Here is a 22,454-nt window from a genome sequence, read left to right as displayed (position 1 = left end):
ATTTCTAAAGACAATCGGGGGATAAATTATATATTTATAAATAATGCAGATTTTTCAAGCTATATGAATTTACTCTCCCAAGATTTAGTTAAAGATTGTAAATATCTACTTGGAAGAATAGATAGTCGTCACGTCTCATGAATATGGATCAGGCGCCAGCGTCAAGTGGAGAAACTGCAGGCTACTAAAATGACAGTGCAACAGTAAGTGGTACTCCAAATTAAACAATTAAGGTAATAATACAAAAGCCACAATGTTATTTGGATTGTGAGTTACTCTTCAAAAGCCCATTTACTCGCTAAAAGTACTTGAAATGTAACCCCTGGCTATATTGATTTCACATTCAGTGTTGATTTTGGGGCTTCTTTGCCCACCACAAACTGTTATTCAATTAGTTTTATCTTTCTATTAGATAGTAATGAGGTCTTGTGAATACAACTGTCTGGGGTATTTCTGTAACGGAATTCTTCTTCCTCCTCTGACGAGGAGTATGACATGTCGGACCAATGCGCAGCGTGGTAGGTGTTCATGATGATTTATTTTCCTGAACACTGAAAATACAAAATAACAACGTGAAAATAAACGAAAACCGAAACAGTCCTGTAAAAGGTGTGTAAAACACTAAAACAGAAAATAATCTTCCACAAAACACAGGTGGGAAAAGTCTACCTAAGTATGATTCTCAATCAGAGACAACGAACGACACCTGCCTCTGATTGAGAACCAAACCAGGCCAACACATAACCAACACATAAACACGACATAGAAAAAAGAACATAGACTACCTACCCCAACTCACGCCCTGACCAAGCTAAAACAAAGACATAACAAAGGAACTAAGGTCAGAACGTGACAGTACCCCCCCCAAAGGTGCGGACTCCGGCCACAAAACCTGAACCTATAGGGGAGGATCTGGGTGGGCGTCTGTCCGCGGTGGCGGATCTGGCGCGGGACATGGACCCCACTCCACCATAGTCTTTGCCCGCTCTTTACCCGCCTCAGTGGCGCCTTTAGAGCGGCCACCCTCGCCTCCGACCTCGGACTGGGGACCCTAGCAGCGGGCCAGAATGGACGGGAGATTCCGGCAGCACCGGACGGACGGGATATTCTGCCAGCACCGGACAGGTGGGAGACTCCAGCAGCACCGGCGTGGAGGGCGACTCCGACAGTGCCGGAGTGACGGGCGGCACTGGCAGCTCCTGACTGATGGGCGGCTCTGGCAGCTCCTGACTGACGGGCGGCTCTGGCAGCTCCTGACTGACGGGCGGCTCTGCCAGCTCAGGACAGACGGGCGGCTCTGTCAGCTCAGGACAGACGGGCGGCTCTGGCAGCTCAGGACAGACGGGCGGACCTGGAGGGAGGAGACGGAGAGACAGCCTGGTGCGTGGGGCTGCCACAGGACCCACCAGGCTGGGGAGACCTAAAGGAGGCCTGGTGTTTGTAGAAGGCACCGGATGGACCGGGCTGTGGGGGAGCACTGGAGCCCTGGTGCGCAGCCTTGGCACCACTCCTCCCGGCTGGATCACCATTTTAACCCGGACCATCCAGAGTGCAGGCACAGGTTGAACCAGGCTGTGGGTGAGCACTGGAGATCTGGTGCATACCACTCGCACCTCTCCCTTAGGCTCAATACACACATTCGCCCGGCACGGGCGGAGCACAGGCATATAATGCACTGCACCCTCCCAGCGCCTCGGAGACACAGCACGCAGAGCTGGCGCAGGATACCCTGGGCCGAAACGTCGTACCGGCGAGCAAACACGCTGGGCTGGCACAACATGCCCTGGCTGGTGGCCCACTCTCGCTTGGCACTTGCGGGGGGCAGGCCTATAGCCCACCGGGCTGTGAGCGCGTACTGGCGACACCGTGCGCTTGACCGCATAACACGGTGCCTGACCAGTACTGCGCTTATTTCGGTAAGCACGAGGAGTGGGCTCAGGTCTCCAACCTGACTCTGTCACACTCCCCGTGTGCCCCCCAAAACATTTTTTGGGGGGCTGCCTCTCGTGCCTGTCGCGCTGCCGTGCTGCCTCCTCATATCGCCGCCGCTCAGCTTTCGCTGCCTCCATAAACACAAACACAACATAGAAAAAAGAACATAGACTACCCACCCCAACTCACGCCCTGACCAAACTAAAACAAAGACATAACAAAGGAACTAAGGTCAGACCGTGACAATTTCAATGTATCTATTATTGGATACTAGGTATTTGGGGTGGAAAATGGAGTGTGGTAATTAAATCTTGTGTCCCACTGTCACGCCGACATGTTTTAAACATTATGTTAGAGTTACAGAATCCAAGGGTTGCACCATTGGATTCGACAATGTCTTCTGCATTCACTGATATCAACCATTCATATGTTTGATGAACTGAGTTAGAGTGGTGTTTGTGAGACAAGAGCAGATCCGAAAGCGATCTGGGAGCGGATCTTCTCACAAAAACGTCTGTAGAGTCAGAATGGTTTGAGTTACGAACTATTATGCTGAAATTATCACGAATACATACAGTACCAGTTAAAAGTTTGGACATACCTACTCATTCCTGGGTCTTTCTTTATTTTTACTATTTTCTGCATTGTAGAATAATAGTGAAGACATCAAAACTATGAAATAACACATATGGAATCATGTAGTAACCAAAAAAAGTGTGAAACAAATCAAAATACATATATTTTCTGGTGATTCTTCTATGTAGCCACCCTTTGCCTTATGACAGCTTGGCACACTCTTGGCATTCTCTAAACCAGCTTCATGAGATAGTACCCTGGAATGCATTTCTATTAGCAGGTGTGCCTCTTTCCTTCTTAATGCGTTTGAGCCAATCAGTTCTGCTGTGACAAGGTATGGGTGGTATACAAAGGATAGCTCTACTTGGTGAAAGGACAAGTCCATATTACGGCAAGAACAGCTCAAATAAGCAAAGAGAAGCGACAGTCAATCATTACTTGAACACATGAATGTCAGTCAATACAGAACATTTCAAGAACTTGGAAAGTTTCTTCAAGTGCAGTTGCAAAAACCATCAAGCGCTATGATGAAACTGGCTCTCATGAGGACTGCCACAGGAATGGAAGTCCCAAAGTTACCTCTGCTGCAGAGGACAAGATCATTAGAGATAACTGCACCTCAGATTGCAGCCCAAATGAATGCTTCACAGAGCTAAAATAACAGACACATCTCAATATCAACTGTTCAGAGGAGACTGAGCAAATCACTACTAAATTACCCCAATAAGAAGAGGCTTGCTTGGGCCAAGAAACACAAGCAATGGACATTAGACCGGAGGAAATCTGTCCTTTGGTCTGATGTGTCCAAATTTTAGATTTTTGGTTCCAACCACCGTTTCTTTCTCAGATGCAGAGTAGGTGAATGGATGATCTCTGCATGTGTGGTTCCCACCGTGAAGCAAAGGAAATGTGATGGTGTGGGGGTGCTGATTTATTTAGGATTCAAGGCACTCTTTGCCAGCATTGCTACCACAGCATTCTGCAGCGATACGACATCCCATCAGGTTTGCACTTGTTTTTCTACAGGAAAATGACCCAACACACCTCCAGGCTGTGTATGGACTATTTGACCAGGAAGGAGAGTGATGGAGTGCTGCATCAGATGACCTGGAGTCCACAATCACCCGACCTCAACCCAATTGAGATGGTTTGGGGTCTGTTGGACAGCAGAGTGAAGGAAAAGCAGCCAACAAGTGCTCAGCGTATGTGGGTACTCCTTCAAGACAGTTGGAAAAGCATTCCTCATGAAGCTGGTTGAGAGAATGTCAAGTGTTTGCGAAGTTGTCATCAAGGCAAAGGGTGGCTCCTTTGAAGAATCTCTCATTTAAAATCTTTTTTTAATTTGTTTAACACTTTGGTTACTGCATGCTTTCATATGTGTTATTATATAGTTTTGATGTCTTCACTATTATTCTACATTGTAGAAAATAGTAAAAGTAAAGAAAAACCCTTGAATGAGTAGGTGTGTCAAAACTTTGAACTGGTACTGTACACAATCTATTTTGTTCTATGACACTCAGGGTTTCTTCTACATAGAGGTCATAAGAAATCCCAGGAAATATTATATATAATACTGTAAGCTCACAGTTACTGTCACAAACTCCAAACTCCATACACTTGATGGATATTCATTTCCCACTGAGAAAACAGTTTCTGTACTTGCAGCATTCTTATGAATTAATTTGTTATCAGGGTTTTGCTATGCGGACCTTATTTGTTTATTGACATTTGTAAAAACAAATATCATGAATGTAACTGTTTATGTCAAATTGTTTCATCTTGTACTTGTAGACCAATTTTGGGCTAAATATGAAGGCAGAGCAAGGAGATTAATGAAAGTAGTGCATTTCAGCTTGTTTTGTTGTGCTTACAATGAAGTTAACGCCAGATGTAATGTAAAGTATTGTATTGTTATAGGATTGTGCTGTATGTTTGTTTACCTACTGAGTGATATTTTTACAGCGAAGAAGGAAGAGGAAGAAGACTTAACCTTTCAAAAGATTAAAAGCAGTCAAGTGAGAAATCGCACATTGACAAATACATGACAGTGTGTAAGTAATGTAAGTTGTTTTAACACATTGAAAAATGAATTAGAAATAGACACGTGACAGAAGGAGATTAAGAGAGTGACATATGGTTTGATAAATGTCTTTCCTTACCTGATAGGTCTCTGCCAACGCCCAGAGCCAGGCCATCTTTGATCCACAGAACAACACCATGGTAGCCAGGAATGGAGCAGGGCAGGGTGACGGGCTGGCCAGCCACCACCACCAGGTCCTGGGGCTGCTGGGAAAACGTGGCCTGGACCCCTGGAGAAACACACAGAAAGATAGAGACACGGTCAGAAACTATGATCCATAAGCCCTGGGTAACCAGTCCTCTAACACATTCAAAGACATCGCTTTCAAGTGTGGTGTGATAGACCCCATTAGGGGTAGGGAGGGGGTGGACAGGGGGTACTAGAGGCACAGTGGGGGAATGGCACTTAGCGAGAGGTGTCACTGACATGCAGAGTGTTGATGAACGTGTTGAGGTTCTGATATCTTTGAAGCTATCTCCCTCTGAGTCCACCTAAACAGCAGCCCCCCTTCTCCTCCTTGACATGCTACCACACTGTAGCACGAAGGCCGTTGGGTAATTGGAAGGCATTGTGAGAGGAATAGCGGGGAGAGAAAAAGCCTTTTAAAGTCAGCCTGTCATCTGGGCTTTAGCTCTTGCCTGCCTGCGTCTCGCTGCCTCCATCTGAAGCCGGGGTTGGCTGAGATGTCAGCTTCTCCAGCACATTGTGTTTACCAGGAGCTAAAGCACGGTCTGCGGCTTACTTTAATGTAAAGACAGGCAATGCATCTTGGGATGGGGGGATAAGGCTGGAATCTCGACTGAGGTTAACAAGTGACACTTGTGGTCTCTCAGATCAATAAGATGGACTCTCGTTTGATTTCTCTCCTGCTTCCGTCTATTTCTTATATAGTGTTTTAGATTGTTGTGCAAAGCTTAGGGTGGCCTTGGCTACCTTGTTTGTATTCTCTCCCTCTTATGTACACACACAAGCATCCCAAACACCCACACACACACAAAGAAAATAATGAAGAGATATGTGCTTCCTCCCCTGATAATTCTGTTGCAATATCTCCAAGGGGAGTAAAAGTGGCAGATAGGAGAGGAAATGTAACGGATTGCAATAACAGCAATAACAGCATACATAGTCAATTATGTTGCTGTGTTTAATGCACCTCTTTCCACACAACATATTGGATTTGCTTACAATAATCCTGTTATTTTTAAGTTTTGGGTTGTTGTTTTCCTATGTTCAGATAGTAATTACAGAGAAGAAACAGATTAGCTTTGTTTTACAACATTAGTACAATGCAGAGAGAGGGACAATAATAGATTATAGAAATACAAACACAATGTCTTTCATTCCGTGGAAGTATTACATTAGTAAACACATCCGTCATATCCAGTCCTCCGGCCGGTGAAATGTGAGTGATAGCTAGTTAAAAGGTAAAGACAAGTCTCCATATTGGTTCATACAAATTCTCCCCCACTGTATGCCATGTCTCCTGCATGCACCCCCATTATTAAATACAAATAAATGTGCGCGATTCCTTAAGCATACTGTATATTGGACTATTCATCTTCGGGAATCCGACGGGCCTCTCCGCCATGTTTTTCTGTGAAGTTTTTGTTGTGTTGGCCTTGGGTATACTACCCAGAAAGCCTTGTTCTGACTCCCCTATGATAGGTTTATCTTGGCTGCACGCAGCGAACAAGTCAGTGCTCAGACACATGGTAGGAGAGACGGCAGCTTGGCGAAATCTCTTGGCATGTGTCAGAACAAGAGAAAGCGAGAGAATTCACTTGTATTTTGTTCTCTATCCTCCCTGTCCGGATTGCTATTATCAACCACTTCAACCTGTGCTGTAATTGATTTCACGTCGGAGGTGTCTCCGCCTTGGCAGCATTAATACCCCCATACCTTCTCCCCCTTCTAACCCGCTGTTCAAATCCCTTCTCCACACCACGTCAAAATCCTTCTCATCATTGTAAGAAATTAGACAGATTAGGATGATTTTCTCAGAGGTTGTCATAGCCTCCCCTCTTGCGTCATGTCTTCAACTCATCAGTAATTATTATTATTCACAGCCTAGGAAAATTATTTTAATTATCACTAACATCTAATTAAAATGGTAATGAAAAATAATACAATGCCCAAAAAAATCCTGCCAAACTAACATGCTAACCTAAATATCCCCTTGTGGAGATACTCTGTTTAACAGACGCTAGGTTTCTATCCAATTGGCAACTGATTTTCAAGCAAATATTCTAAAATCCTCATAAAGAAAATATGCACACTAACACACAAATTATGCACAAATTCCAGCTGCATTAGGTGAATGGAAACTTACATCAAACAGCGCCGAAGCCATTGTTAACTCCCCAGCATAAACCACCCCCTTAGTTGATGAAAGAGCCATTCTCCACAGACAGAAATAAGAGAGCACAGAAGTACAGACTCTTCTAGACCTTTACAGACGTAGGAGGGCTACAGGTGTCGGTGGAAAAGAGAGAGAAGGAGAGAGAAGCTTGGAGATTAAGAGATGCCCTCCCACAGAGAAAAATACAGTCCACTCGGTGTGGCCACTTGACCAGCAAAATGGAGATCTGCTTATTTCACATAAAAAGGCTATCTATGGAAGTCCACATATGTAGCTCACCAGAGGAGCACTGAGAACAGGTTAGGTATGGGGGTTAGGTAGGGTGGGTTGGGAGGGGGCAGAGTATGCCCATAACAGACTGGAGGTCCTTTAGCAGTGTTGGTGAAGTCACAGCCCTGTGCGCCGTACAAGGCTTCGTCGCATCTGCCAGCTTTCTGCTCCGGTGGACAGCAGTGCGGCTTTAGCGGAGCCCCCTCGTTTACCTCCTCCTTTTCCTCCCTGGCCCAGCTGCAGGGGCAGCCAACCATGACGTTCAGTGGAGTGGAGACAACATATTACTCTCCTCCTCTCCTCCTCCTCTCCCCATGCAGAAGAATGGGGGGTAGATAACACCAGATGATCAAAAACGAGGAGCGAGAGACAAAAAACTAAAGTTTAGCAAGAAATACCCAGGCGATTTAATAATATCAAATGGACAGTGAATAAAAAGGTTCTGTGCGTGTTTGGGAGGTGCTGGTGGCCGGAGAGAGGGCTGACTGCAGTGAGGCTCAGGTTCTGGAGGAGATAGAAGAGAGCAGAGATCTCTCTTAATTAATAACGCTTTATTATCATCTGCTATTGGAGGAAGATGAGAATGAGCCTTGTGAAATGTCTACACCGAGCAATGTGGTCTGATTAGAGCAGTCAGGTGTGTGTGTGTGTGTGTGTGTGTGTGTGTGTGTGTGTGTGTGTTGGAATGTGTGTGTGTGTGTGTGGGAATGTTTTGGCATTTGTAGAGATAGTGTAGACACCAGGTGACTATCACTGAGGACAGTGAGGGAGGTGTGCTTTCCCAACTAGAAACAGCTCCTCAAGCTAACACTTCTCACCTGTTTTTACAAACATTTTATGTAAAAAGCGCTGACCAGTATCTCTCTATTATTCTGTGAATGGGAGTTATGTTTCTCTCAGATGGAGATATAAGAGTGCCACTACATGGTACCTTGGCTCGGCTCTGTCCACAGCAATAGAATAAATGCGGTCTATCGTTTGTTTGTTTTCAAGTAGGGCCATACAGAACATGAATACCTCTCACCATTGACCCATGGGCCTCCAAACCTCTGCTCACCCCCTGAGTAGCCTTGCAGCTGCCTCTCTTCCTATTTACCCAACACAAATCACTGCTCATTCACACAGCACCTTTTGATTGAATACCAAGGGTCAATTGAGAAGGTAAAGGCAGCAGATCTTTGATCGGGAATGAAGGGCTCAGGGTTCCTAAGGCAGCAGGCTGTTAGAGGCACTGAGCAGCGCCACACAATAACTGTACGAGCACTCTGCCTTCACCAAATGTTTTCATTTCACTTCAGATAGTTAGTTTACTGTTGGACAGCGACCACGTTTCAACACACTCCAGCGCTATTTTCACCCAGCGCTAATGGCCTCGCTGCGGCCCCCAGTCTGCCAATCAGCCCTGGAAATTACCATTGGAGTCGTACATCCAGTGCACTTGAAATTACTAATCAGAGCGTTGGCTGCCCAACGCCTGCCATGCCGTCTGTGTTGCCTGGAACTCAGCTACGGATCATAACCAGAGACTATTACCCTTTCTGGATCTGCCCTCACCTGCCCTTCCACCCTTCGCTCCCTATACCTCCTCTCCCACCCACTGGGCATGCTGTGTTGGTTTGTTCATTTGCTGGGGGCGGAAGCTCCGTCTACTAATCCTGTGCCTGTTTACCACAGGGACTGTCTGCCGAGACCAGCTACCTCTAATGAGAGTGTGAAAGGAATTAATAAATCCCATCATTATTGTGTTTTCCTTTTCAACATCCAAGGTAACCTCAGTCACATTAAAATCACCATCCACTCAGCTAGTGGGCCCCTACTGTTCTATTTCTTCCTGCCCAAAGATGAAAAGCGCCCAACTGAAGACAGATAGGCAAATTATCTAAGCGCAGCGACAGGCTTTAAATTTACCTGTGCCGAGGCGATGTGAGTTATTTGAGGACATAATAATGGGTAAAAGGACTCCAGCAGTTCTTCACTAATCCATGCCTGAGGACCAAAGTAAACACAAACCCAAGCAATATGGATTACTGTATCTTAACCCATCTCTCTCTAATTGAATTCTGGCTGTTGGGCCCAACCTGATGGCTGGATCAATCTGAGCTCCCCATCTCTCTGCTTATACCTCCATAGCCAAATGTTTATCTACAGCTCATCCTTCCGGCTAATCTCCCAATGCGTCGCTTCGTCTCCTTAATTTTCCTCACTCAATCCCCAACAAGGCACCTCTGTAAAAACAGCTCAAAAGTTAAAACCATGCACCCCTATGTGTGACGTGTAGATTACACACAAAAGAAAGACATCAGAGAATATGGAGCAGCAAAACAGGAAGGTCAGTATATCAATATGAATCTTACCCTGGACCATCAAGGGTTTCAAATCTGTCAGCACTTCCTTCAGTAGAGCAGACAAAACTGATTGCAGTCTTGCTTTAAAAAGTAATCTTCCTATGCTGGGAATGTGAAACAAAATTGCATTAATATGACAGCATTTTCATGTCATTGGATTTTTCCACGATGATAGTATCTAATCAGAATACAGACGTTCCCTGCACGAAGTCTTCAGTACAAGAGTCCCCACAGTAGCATCAAGTCAGGATTTTTGATTAATGTATTTCAGTTTATCCACTTAAGGGTTTTGAGGGAATAGGATAACAAGAATACTAAACAAATTAATTTAATGTAATTCTCAACTGTAAACATGTCTATATCTGCTGAGGGTGTCATAAACCTCACACATCAGTAAATGCTCTTTGAAGCCGTACTAGACTACACCATACACACAGTACACTTAATTATTTGTAATTTCTCCTCAAATGGCTATGTTCCAACTCAAACTCTGATCATTTGGCCTTGCCTTATTGTATTCGAATGGTTTTGTTCCAACTCAAACTCCGATCATTTGGCCTTGCCTCCAACTTAGTCAAGTGAAATGCCACTTTGTGATTGACAGCAGAGATTTACAATGCATCCCTCTCCATCTCGCCACTAGTTGTACTTCCTCCTGGAGACAGAGACACATGCTCTTGCCCTTCATCGCCACACGTTGATCAGTCACACACTAACCACTCCACCGCTCGCTCTCCGACTGACCGTGCCAGAGCCGTGATTGACGCACATAATTATCTGGAGCTCTATCACTAATTCGACAACCTCAAAGAACCATGCTGTGAGGTGCATCAATTAATTAGTAGGGCAGAAAGCCACAGTGTGTATACTCAAAGTCATGGCATTTTCCTGAGTTTCTTTCATTAAGTATGAGAACAAGCTAGCTAGCTGGTTCGCTATATTGACTCTCTACACTATTTATCAATCTCTTTTGTTTCTACCATTACTTCTAGACTGGACTGTGGGAACTAAGTGGCTGAAAGGAAGTGAGTTGAGGCTGGACTATTTTGAGGATGTGATGCATGAAGCGTTTATGCTAACAACCAATCAGGGAGAAAATGAAGGGTCTTCTATGGAGCGATTTTAGTCCCAACAGAAATTGTCTTTGAATTTCATACTTTTTAAATTGTATTAGGATTTTGAATTTGAATGTAACAGTTTTAAATGTTTTCTGTACAAATTTAATAATTTAATAAATAAATTGATCTGGAATTGCATGATTTGTGTTATGTTCTGTTAATTACTGATGTCTCCTTTAAGGCCGGAGCACCCTTGGTCATGCGCAGTGTTGTTCTATGTTATTCTGGTACTAACTAGTTTGAGTAAATGTGAAGCTCCAGTTCAATTGCTTGTATTCAGAGTCTTTCTTATTACATAAATAAGTACTAAGTGTTAAGACACTACAACGTACCAAGGATGTTTGATGTGGGGAATGAGAGTCATGATACCCCAGAAATGCCAGCATCTAGTCTTGCAGCAACTACATGAAGGTCATGTTGGAATTGTCTAAATGAAGCTGCTCGCAAGGAGCCACTTCTGGTGGCCAGGTCTGGACCAACCGATAGAAAATATGTCAAAGAACTGTAGTGGATGTTTGGAAACCCTTCACATGCCTGCTCCTGTCCCAGTCCACCCATGGGAATGGCCCACAGAGCCATGGCAGAGAATTCATGTGGACTACGCTGGTCCCTTTGAAAAGCACATGTTTCTGGTTATAGTTGATGCCCATTCCAAATGGCCAGAGGTGTTTTGCACTGACTCCTCCACCTCAGCTCAGACGATAGAGTGTCTCAGAACAACGTTTGCACGCTTCGGTTTGCTACTGCAGCTGGTAAGTGACAACGCGCAAGCTTTTGTAAGTGATGAGTTTACAAGATTAATGTCAGTAAATGGAATCAAACACTCAACCTCAGCTCCGTACCACCCTGCCACCAATGGGCTGGCAGAGCGCTTTGTGCAAACCCTAAAGCAAGGACTCCGTGCAGCAAAACGAGACGAAGGGACTTTGCAAACAAAACTGGCCAAGTTCCTGGCCTCCTACCGAAACACCCCACATGCCACGACAAATGAAAGCCCAGCCGCACTGATGTTCGGGAGGCCTCTCCGCACACAGCTGGACATCATGAAGCCAAACAGGCGTAATGAAGTGCTGAACAAACAAGCCAAGATGCTCTCCGGTGGCTGGGAGCGCCATCTCCAAACAGGACAGGAAGTGATGGTGCGAGACTACAGAAGAGGAGGGAAATGGACAAGAGGGACCGTACACACACAAACGGGACCCAGAACTTACCAGGTTCAAGTGAGCCCAGACATAATATGGCGGCGTCACATTAACCAAATGCATTCCAAGGAAAACAGCACAACAATCGAGAGAGAACAGGCACAGAGAGATCCTGAGAGTGACACACAGGGAACTGTAGAGGACGGTGGGGCAGTAGAGAGACCCCAGGCTGAAAGAAGGGAACGTGTTGATGAAGGTGCTGCTATAGCAGACGCTATAATGGAACAAGCACACACTGAGGATGTTCAGGAGCCTCCAGACAATCTGAGGCGCTACCCAGAACGAAGGCACCGTTCACCAGACAGACTAGACTTATAAACAAACAAACAAAAACGAACTGTTCAAATTAAAAGATGCAAAATAACTACAACAACTTCTGGGAAATGTTTCAGTTGTGGTTTGGTAAAAGTAACTCTGATTGTATAAGAGAAGGAATGTTATGTTCTGTTAATTACTGATGTCCCCTTTAAGGCGGGAGCACCCGTGGTCATGCGCAGTGTTGTTCTATGTTATTCTGGTACTAACTAGTTTGAGTAAATGTGAAGCTCCAGTTCAATTACTTGTATTCAGAGTCTTTCTTATTACATAAATAAGTACTAAGTGTTAAGACACTACAATTTGAAAGTTAATAGAGTGAATATCGCATTCAGTTTTAAATTCAATTTCAATTTCATTTAATATTCAAATGTAATATTTATTCAGTTTCATATATATATTCAGTTTCAATATGGTAGATATTGTATACATTTTCTCTGTATCAACTTTACAAGCTCAAATGTCAAATTAAATTCTCTAAAATCAGATTCATAACCAGAGACAGCATCCTGGTGCTTTGCCAGCCAGGATTGGTAGGAGAGAATCAAACTGTCACTGTGGTAAGCAGAAACTCCTGGTGCATCTGTTTGCACTGAAATCACTCCATAGTCATCCCTTTTCAGACAGCTAACATACTGTATGACATTTCCTGACACTAAAATGGATGAGTTACAGATTTAATGGATTCCTTTGCTACTTAGCTGCATGACAACATACTGGGGCCTGATTGTAGGTCAACTTAAAATCAATGGTCATTATAATCTAGTATATTATGATATTTTAACAATGTATGACATAGGAAAATAGTTATGAGGAGATTACGGGACACCACGTCAGCCTCAAATTAACTTTTCAATTATTTATCATTAATTTACTTCTTAATAGAGCTTAATATGCCAATTATAAGGTTATTTTCCTGATGTTCGGTCATCTCTACATTCCATTGCATTCTCACAGGCACAGATGTAAACACACATATTGTAATGTGATCAAGAGCTTGGTCCTGTCTGCATTTTTGTCAACATTTAGTCATTGACATAACCTTATACTGTTCAATGTTCTCTACCTATATAGTACTCTAAATATCCCAATTCATATTGTTAAGTTCAAAAGAACACCATATACAAATTGCTGACACCATTAATTAAAACCAATGAGGGTTCAGAACCATAACTTTGCAGATAGAACCTTATAAGTAGCTAATTGTCTTTAAATGATGTTTGCTTGAAAGCAGGATAAGACACTTTGCTATTCTTCACCTTTTTCTCATCTGAAATATTCTGGATGTCTTCAGAGGGATTCTTTGAGCACAGAATGTCTAGGGCAGACTGACTGACTCTTCATTTAAAAGGGCCTGGAAATGGACAAATTGTTAGCTTGCCAGCCAAGAATAACTGACTTTTGATATGCAGTCAGAGTATTGTTTATTAACTGGTATTACACCTGAAGCCTATGCACTGGAAGGCTTTAAATGAGCTGTTCAGAAAATCTAAATAATTCGAACAGTAATTGCTTTTGTCTTGATCCAAGTTACTGAAAATTAAATTTAATGTAGAACACCATTTTCAAAGTCTGTCCATGAGAAACATGGGAAAGAATAGGAAATTAGGCTAATCATCATGGAGAATTTGTTCGCTGCCCCATCCAGGAAAGTATCCATGTCTCCGTGACAAAGCTACAATTCTATGTATTAGTGATGATGGGCCAAAACTTTAAAGTTAGATTTTTTTATAGATATTGGTTCAGCCTATGCTCCTTTATTTTCTATCCTCCCCGCCTGAATCATTAGATTAATTGTCTTAGCTGCACATTACATCATGTACTACCTTTTCTGTATACTTGACTTAATGTAATCCCTCTGCCACAGCTGGCAAAGTTATGACAATAGTTAGCAATAATGAATATTTCATAAAGTGGCTGAGGAATCCATTAGATGAGGCATTGTATTGCTGTCTTTATCTTCCTCTATCAGAATGTACAAACCCATTTTCCTCACCCGGCCCAAAAAAATTATCCGACATATGATCAACCAGGCCCTCTCTGCAATGTGATGGCTGCTGTTCTAATGAAGATTTGTCTCTGAGACTGTAAATACATGGAGCAGGAAAGATAAACATTGTAGCCGCCGGAAGCCTGTGTATATATGCCCGCTCTCGCGCTGCGCATTAGTGGAACAGGACAGTTGCTGAGGCACAATCAAGACCGATTGCTTCCAATGATGAGTTCTAAGAATTATAAATGGTAACGGGAGAGAGCCTCACAGACGCACACTCTATCATCAGCCACAGGGGCAGAAAGACCAACAAAAATATCACAGACAAACATTTGAGTATCAGGACCAGAATCCTTTTTTTAAATGTTTCTGGCCTGCATCTTTCTTTCAGTTGGCATAAAATCAAGTCAAATGAGCTTTAAGGCTTCAAAAGACACAAAACGGGTTCATAAGTCTTGTTATGTCCTATGTTAATTATGTTTCCAAATTTTTATAATAGACGGGAAGAGGGGTTAAGGAAATTGCTGGCCAGACAGCCTTTGAATGTCTAAGTGGTCAAATATAGTAGAGATAAATTCAAAGTAGGCCTATCATATTTTAAAAGGGCTTTTTGCTGTAAACAATGGGACTAATCTGACCAGCGATTGTAATTACTGTCATGAAAAATGAGTGCACTGTGGGTTTGTTTCCAAGGTAACTCCAGTTGAACAGACATAACAGTTCACTTAGAATAGAATGCGATGTAACACAGAGCAACCTCTCAGGGCAAGTATTGATTGAAAACAAAGAGGCTCTCTTTGCAAACTATCCTTGTTTTTTATAGAAGCTTCAAGTTGTGCATAATGACAAGTAAGAACATAAAATAGATGCTAATGAAAAATGGGGAGAAGGAGTGTGAAGTTCAGATGTGTCTGACTGAAATTGAAAAATGGAAGCGCCCCTTCTGTTTCCACAGCATAACAATTATGTTCTCTCTATATGAACTTCCTCCACTTCACTTCCTCCCTGGCTCTTCATGCCTCTCCATCACACAGTCGCGAGGTGTCTTTGAAATCCAGTGTGTAATGGCAAGGCTTTCTTGGCGATATCATAATGGTGTTGTAGCTGAGTCATTGAGACCTAGCATTTTCTTGGAATAGTTGTGTGGTGAAACTCTTGATGCTTTGTAACGGGAATTCGTTTTGGTAGAGGTGGATCTTGAAAGGTCCATTACACACTGGCATCCTTGCACTTTATTACAAATGCCAAGTCACTCACCCACCAGTGCACCTTGTACCAAATGGTAGGATGGACCTCACTTTTTATGCACAGAAAGATACATTTGTATGTGTTCATCTACAAAGCCCCTTTGGGTAAACTCCCTCTTTACCTCTGTAGTCTGGTCTCCTTCACCACAGGCAGTTGCCATACCTGGTCTGCTAGGTGGTTACTACTTAAAGTCCCTAGGACATTCATAGTATTAGGCAAGACTGCCTTCTCTTCTTGTGCACCAGAGGCATGGAATAGTCTACAATCCATGCTTCATCTAGATATGTTAATGCCACTGAATGAATTTAAAATATTGTTAAAATATCTGTTACGGAGGAGTGTAAATGCTTTTTTTTAGGCTGGATCGTGTTGTATTGTATTGTTGTATGTTTTAATTATGTAATGTATTGATTGTTGCTGCCTTCTTGGCCAGGTCTCCCTTGAAAAAGTGACTCTGGGTCTCAATGGACTTTTCCTGGTTAAATAAAGGTAAAAAAAAAAAAACTGTCCAGTCACAGTGTGATTTTATTGGGATTGATCAGATTCATTATTCTGTGGAGATCTTTGGCCAGCCTCGTTTGAGTTGTTTGATGGATGTGATATAGAGAGGGCCTTCCTCCAATGGACACACCCTACATTTAGAGGGAGAGTCCAATTTTTCATGACATGCTGTGTCACAACAGGACTGCTCTTTGTCCAGCCATAGCTCCTATTTTGTGGGTTGACAAGATAAAATATATGACTTTCAAGGCATATGACTTTCAATGCACTGAGAAATTCTCTCCTCTTTGACAAAGATTTCATCAAAAGATAGATCAAAGTGTTTTTAAATAAGCCCAAAGGCATAACCGCTGTGTCATGAAAGGATAGGACATGTGTACAATTCACTTTCAGGGTCTAGTAAATAGAGAAAAGCTAACCAAGTTAAGGCTAGACATTCCCCTAGTGGAACATCTCGACAACATCCGGTGAAATTGCAGAGAGCGAAATTCAAATTCAATTATTAGAAATATTTAACTTTCATAAAATCAAAATAAAGCGTATCTTCTTGTTAATCCAGCCACCATGTCAGATTTCAAAAAGGCTTTACGGCGAAAGCAAACCATGCGATTATCTGAGGACAGCACCCCATCATACAAATACATGACAAACATATTTCAACCAGGGAGGTGTGACACAAAAGTCAGAAATAACCACATAATTCATGCCTTACCTTTGAATATCTTCTTCTGTTGGCACACCAAAATGTCCCAGAAACATCACAAATGGTCATTTTGTTCGATAAATTCCTTCTTTATATCCCCAAAATGTCAATTTACTTGGTGCGTTTGATTAAGAAATACACCGGTTCCATCTCGACCAACATGACTACAAATTATCTAATAAGTTACCTGTAAACTTGGTCCAAACATTTCAAACAACTTTCCTAATCCAACCTTAGGTATCCTAAAATGTAAATAATCGATACAATTTAAGATGGAATATGCTGTGTTCAATAGCAGATAAAAATCAACGTGGAACGAGCTCCAGGTCGCGCGCAACAAGTCCACCTGGCTTGACACTCACAATGAACAGCCCTACTTCTACATTTCTCAAAAGAAAAACATCAACCAATTTCTAAAGACTGTTGACATCTAGTGGAAGTCATAGGAACTGCAACCAGGTGCCTCATAAATATAGTTTCCCATAGAAAATGAATTGAAAACACAGTGACATCATTTTTTTTCTCCTGAATGGTTTGACCTCGGGGTTTCGCCTGCCAAATAAGTTATATTATACTCACAGACATTATTTTAACAGTTTAACAGTAGACACTTTAGAGTGTTTTCTATCCAAATCTACCAGTTATATGCATATCCAAGCTTCTGGGCCTGAGTAACAGGCAGTTTACTTTGGGCATGATTTTCATCCGGACGTGATAATAGTGCCCCCTAGCCCAAAGATTAACAATATGTCAGGTTCTGAAATATATGCAGTGATATTTGTTCAGTTTACAAAAGCTGTCAACCCCAGGATTGTAAAGAGAATTAAATATTATCAGCATCATGTATTATTCTATGTGGAAGGCGTGTTTTTTTCTATTAAATTGTTGTCCTCAAATTTTGCTTTGATGCTTGTCATGCAATGACTTGTCATGGTCTTGGAGCACATGCCACACATTGTCTAGAGGGAGTTTGTTTGGAAAATGTATTCACTCTGAAAAGTCTATGTTTTATGAGTCTATTTATTGAGGAAATAAAGAGATGGCAAAGTCAGTAAGCTCTATTTAATTGTTAGAGTAGACAGGAAAAGGTGCACTCGGAAATATGGAGTTTGTGCTGTAAATGGTGTCAGCATTGTAAGTGTTGCTGATGGCTCATTAGTCCAGCTTTATAAAGCTAGTAGTGCTGAACATAGTAAGTTGTTCCATAATATGTATCTCACTTCCCGACTTGTTGTATTGTGCCACAATATGTATCTACTTGCAGATTGGTTGTGTTGTGCCATAATGTCTCTCCTTTTCACACTTGTTGTGTTGTGCCATAATGTCTCTCCATTTTTTATTCATGTTGTCATGAATAAACACTTGTTGTGTTGTTGTCCTGCTCGGGTGGCGCTCGGCGGTCGTCGTCGCCGGTGTATTAGCTGCCACCGATCCCTTTTTCCTTTTCGCTTGTTTTTGTCTAATTGTTTTCACCTGTTCCTTGTTGGGGTTTTGGGATGGGTGTTATTTAAGTTTGTTTTGCCCGCTGGTGTTTGTGCGGGCTTGTTGGTTGTTACGTTTGGTGATGTATCGTGTTTTGGTTGTGGGTTTTTCGCTGTCCAGTGTGTGTCTAGGTTTTGGGTTGGTTTAGCTCCAGTGTTTTTTGCATTCACCCATGTTTTGGACCTGTTACGATTTTAAGGACATTAAAGCGTCTTCCCGTTCATTTCACTCTCTGCATCTGACTCCTCACTCATTTCACTCACTCAACGTTACAGTTGTGCCATAATGTCTCTCCATTTTAGACTTGCTGTGTTGTGCCATAATGTCTCTCCTTTTCAGACTTGTTGTGTTGTGCCATAATGTCTCTCCTTTTCAGACTTGCTGTGTTTTGCCATAATGTCTCAGAAGGGTAAATGCAGCCCAAGTTGTTGACCATTTTCTACAGTACAGTATGCTGTTGATGTGTCATATACTTCAAGGTTTTTTCTCAAACCTAACATTTGGAAGAAAAAAAAATCACAGCAAGCTGTGGATAATTGCATTCTGTTCTCAGTGAAAAAAAGTGTGCTATATCAGATGCTGGGTTCGTTCTGCCTAGTGTTTGGCAGATTGAACAAGAGTGGAGGGAGTAGGAGAGAGAGAGAGAGAGAGAGACATGTATTTTCAGCGACTTTGATTCGTTCAATTGATTCTCCTGCTGCAAGTACAAAAGACTCTAAAACACAGCCCAAGGCCGCCAGCCAGGGAGGAGGGGGAAAGAATACGGGGGTTCGGGACAAAAAACCTGAGCGCAACTTTACAAATCAAAATACGTAGTTGGAGATGGCTCAAGTTAATACATTTCCTGTTCAGTGTGTGATCAGCCCGGGGTTCAGGTCCATTAAAGCACATCTGAGGAATTCTGAAAGTCTCCTGGGTGGCTCTACAGGGGTCTGCTACCTACAATTAATTATTGTCTGAGGGGAAAAAGCAAGAAATAGCAAATGCAAATAATATTGTGCTGGTGAAATAAGGCTGCTAATGCTCCGATGCTCCAAGAGAAATGGGATTTCCATTCCATGGATGGCATTGGAAGGTGGAAAGCTAAGCGGGAATAACTGACAGCTTGTAATGTGGGGAGGAGATAAAATGGAAAGGAGGCTTGATGAGGCATGGGTGGGTGCAAACCATTCAAACTAATGTTCCCAGCCAGTAGCCAAGTGTACAATGGTGAAGGACAGGATGGTGGTTACATCACTCTTGCTGCCAAGGCTCCTAATTGTCTGCTCTCTCCCCATAGATGGCCTTTCCTTCACACTACCAGAGAATCTATGACAACAAGATTCATCAACACAAGGCTATGCAGTCTAAACCTGATGTCTTATGAAGGGAGGAGAAACGTGGCTTATACTATTGTTTATAGTTTTATAAATATCAAGTCATTGGAAATTGTATTACCAAGCAAAGATTGAAAATGATCCTCTGGCAATGGGATATGGGACTCATTAAAAAAGATGCTTGCACTGCTCACGATTTCTCTCGCTCATAAAAAGCCTTCCAGACAGTGGAGACATCCATTTTCCTCTTGTCTTCCCCTATCTCTGCTGCTCCCTTAGCGAGGACCTCGTCTCATTTTTATCTGCTGGATGCCTTGACATTGAGAGAGACCCTTAATCAAAACATTTGTCTTTCTTTCAGCCGGCGCTCAGATCGGTGAATGAGAGCTGACACCAGAGGGAGACGTATTTGTCCCAATCAGGGCCCACAGACATTTCACCACTAGGCGAATGTTCTGTGTCGGCGGAACACTGATGAATCCGTCACTTAGCCTTGATTTGGAGGAGCTGCTCGCCACACCAAACTGCCAGGTTAAATCCAAAACGACGACAACGGTACTGCCATAACCATTATCACCAAGTAGCCATCCCATCACCATCACCTCTGACATAATGATCCCACGCTTGTTTATTCTCACATATGCTGCAATTAGTATTTTTACATTGTGCATGAACAACTAATTGTTTTCTTTGCTTTGGTGTGTGTGTGTGTAGCCGCCACCAGGTTACGACATTAACAAGACTCAGCCTGCAGTTGCTTTTCTTGACTACATGGCATTCATTGTGTGGCTGGAAGATAACTACAGTGTTCCATCTCCCAGCTTCCACTGCACATCACCAAATGGACCACATTACATGGTGTCATCCTTTAAGACAGCATGTTGCAACGCTTGTGTTGTCAGAGCAGCCAAGCACTAAATGCAAATGCTCTCCAATCTAGTCGTGATGCATTTGCAATACTTCACTCTCCTCCTGCCAGTAGGACATAGACTTCCCTCTTGTGGCAGAGACAGAGAGAGAGAGGGTTCTGGGTCAGAGTTCGGTGAAATTGCTAGATGACAGGATCATTAGTCTGTGTATTCCATTAAATATCTTAACTAAAGTCTTGGGGTTGAGGTGTCAGACTCGCAGCATATCAAGAATGCAAGCGACGGAAGTGTCTCTAATGTAATGTACTTCTTTGGCTTGAGCAGCATGCAGCATCTGTCTCTCCAACACTATCTGTAGCATTAGAGAGGAAGATGAGAGGCAGACTGCAACCTGTCAGAGACAGGGCTGTTATTACAGGAAGAGAGGGGAGAGGAGGCTTTATCAGACAGTGTGTATGAGGCTGCGGACATGAGATATTATCCTGAGTCAAAGTGGCATTACACCACACCTTCGCTAAGGGGAATCCATTGAGTTCAAAATAAAGAGATTCAATTCAGTCGGGGGCCGCTATAAAACATGGCTAAAGAAAGTCATTATCCCCCAAGTGAACACTTCACCATAAGTGTACAATATATAAGGCAATACAAATGTAATTTGGACCTCCTTTGTCTTTCTTTGAATCCTTCCCGGACAGCATTGTATTAACATTTTACTGAACATGGGTGAAGGTAGGTTAGGAAGCCCTTTTGAAATTAGTACATACAGTATATCCTATTACTGAAAACAATACAAGATTATGGACTTTCCCTGGATTTGTGGATTTTTTTTCTGTGCTGCAGAGGAGGTGATGTGGGCTAAAGGTTATAGAATGAGATGAGGTGACTTGTCAATGGCAGAGAATTGTGTCACAGAGAGGGCTAGACAGAGAGTATTGGCAGCTTTCTGATAGCTTTCTCATTGGATGTCCTCTACAACTCTGGATTTTTCCAGAAGTACATATCAGTGCCCAGATGGGACCAAAAATATCTCCCTTTGGATGTGTTTTCATGCTGCCACCTTGTGCAAAACATTTTCATAAAAATCACTCAATCAAAACTGAATTAGCATTCAAAGTAGCGACTTTACAGCTGTGGTGAGGACATAAAATCACATCTGCCTTCAAATAAATAAATGGGAATTCAAAACGGAGTAAAACATATTTTATAAAAGAGGGAGCTGGCAGAAAACGAAGCCATTTATATTTTATGTCATTTACAGTACATTAACAAATGCCATAAAAGTGCACAGCTGTGCTGTATTCTGTGGGCACAGCATTTAGGAGACATAAGGCAGTGATATAAGAGAGGGTAATGATGGAAAAGGTTTGCCAGAGACTCTGTGGGCAAACAGCCCCAGAATGCATCAGTATTAATCAGACGTGTAACAGATCAATGGAAACGCTCCCCTTAATTCTTTTGCATTTTTTACCTGAGAGATGAGCGCTTATCCTACCAGTTCCAGGGTAATCTTCAAAAAGCTGTTTATCAAACTACTGCGTTTCAGTGAAGGAGAAAACATATTATGCAATAGCTGGATTCAGGGAGAGAGCCAAATGTCACTATTTAGCTAGATGAAGGCATTGCTCTTAAATCAAACCCACCCTAAAAAGACTTTGCTCTCAACACAAGAGTTCTCCTCTTTATAAATAAAACATCCTGCTTGTATACTATTAAAAGTGGAATCTGCACTATAGATCAGAACACCACTTTTCAAAACAGGCAGGGCCCTGTATCTCACAGCACATCTCAATCTCCAGTCATTTCAAAGGTACTACAACACCCACAATTCTCCTCCTTGACTGCATGGTAACTAGCAGAGACCTGGGCATTTAGAGACTAAAGAGGGTGCCAAGACTGGGCACTGTCTGGATAATAGTGAACAGAGAGAGCCAGTCCTCAGAGGAGTGCTGGAGTTTTGATATTGTAGCTCAAGGGAGTCTTATCCCAAGTTACCCTCACTCACTTTGGGCTGCAGGCCTTCCCTCTGGGGCCCATGTCAGATCCCCATCCACACCCGGTGAATTGGAGTGTGAAGCTACTGGACAGCGTCTTTGCATGGTTCAACTCCTTCAACTCCCACCTCTTGAACTTTCTGTTGCCAGCAGC

General features: G+C 42.8%; 1 protein-coding gene across 1 annotated transcript in view; it reads right to left on the bottom strand.

The window, feature by feature from the left end:
- The window catches only part of LOC109909456 (kin of IRRE-like protein 3), a 201,103-nt gene that overhangs the window by 62,529 nt on the left and 116,120 nt on the right, over nt 1–22,454 (bottom strand). The window contains exon 2 of the mRNA XM_031796333.1: nt 4,668–4,817. Within this exon, the coding sequence (XP_031652193.1) occupies nt 4,668–4,817 (150 nt within the window). The remainder of the gene's footprint in view (nt 1–4,667; nt 4,818–22,454) is intronic.

This window comes from Oncorhynchus kisutch, linkage group LG18, assembly GCF_002021735.2.
Source record: "Oncorhynchus kisutch isolate 150728-3 linkage group LG18, Okis_V2, whole genome shotgun sequence".
NCBI classification, from domain to species: domain Eukaryota; kingdom Metazoa; phylum Chordata; class Actinopteri; order Salmoniformes; family Salmonidae; genus Oncorhynchus; species Oncorhynchus kisutch.
This window is presented reverse-complemented; position numbering and strand designations above follow the sequence as displayed.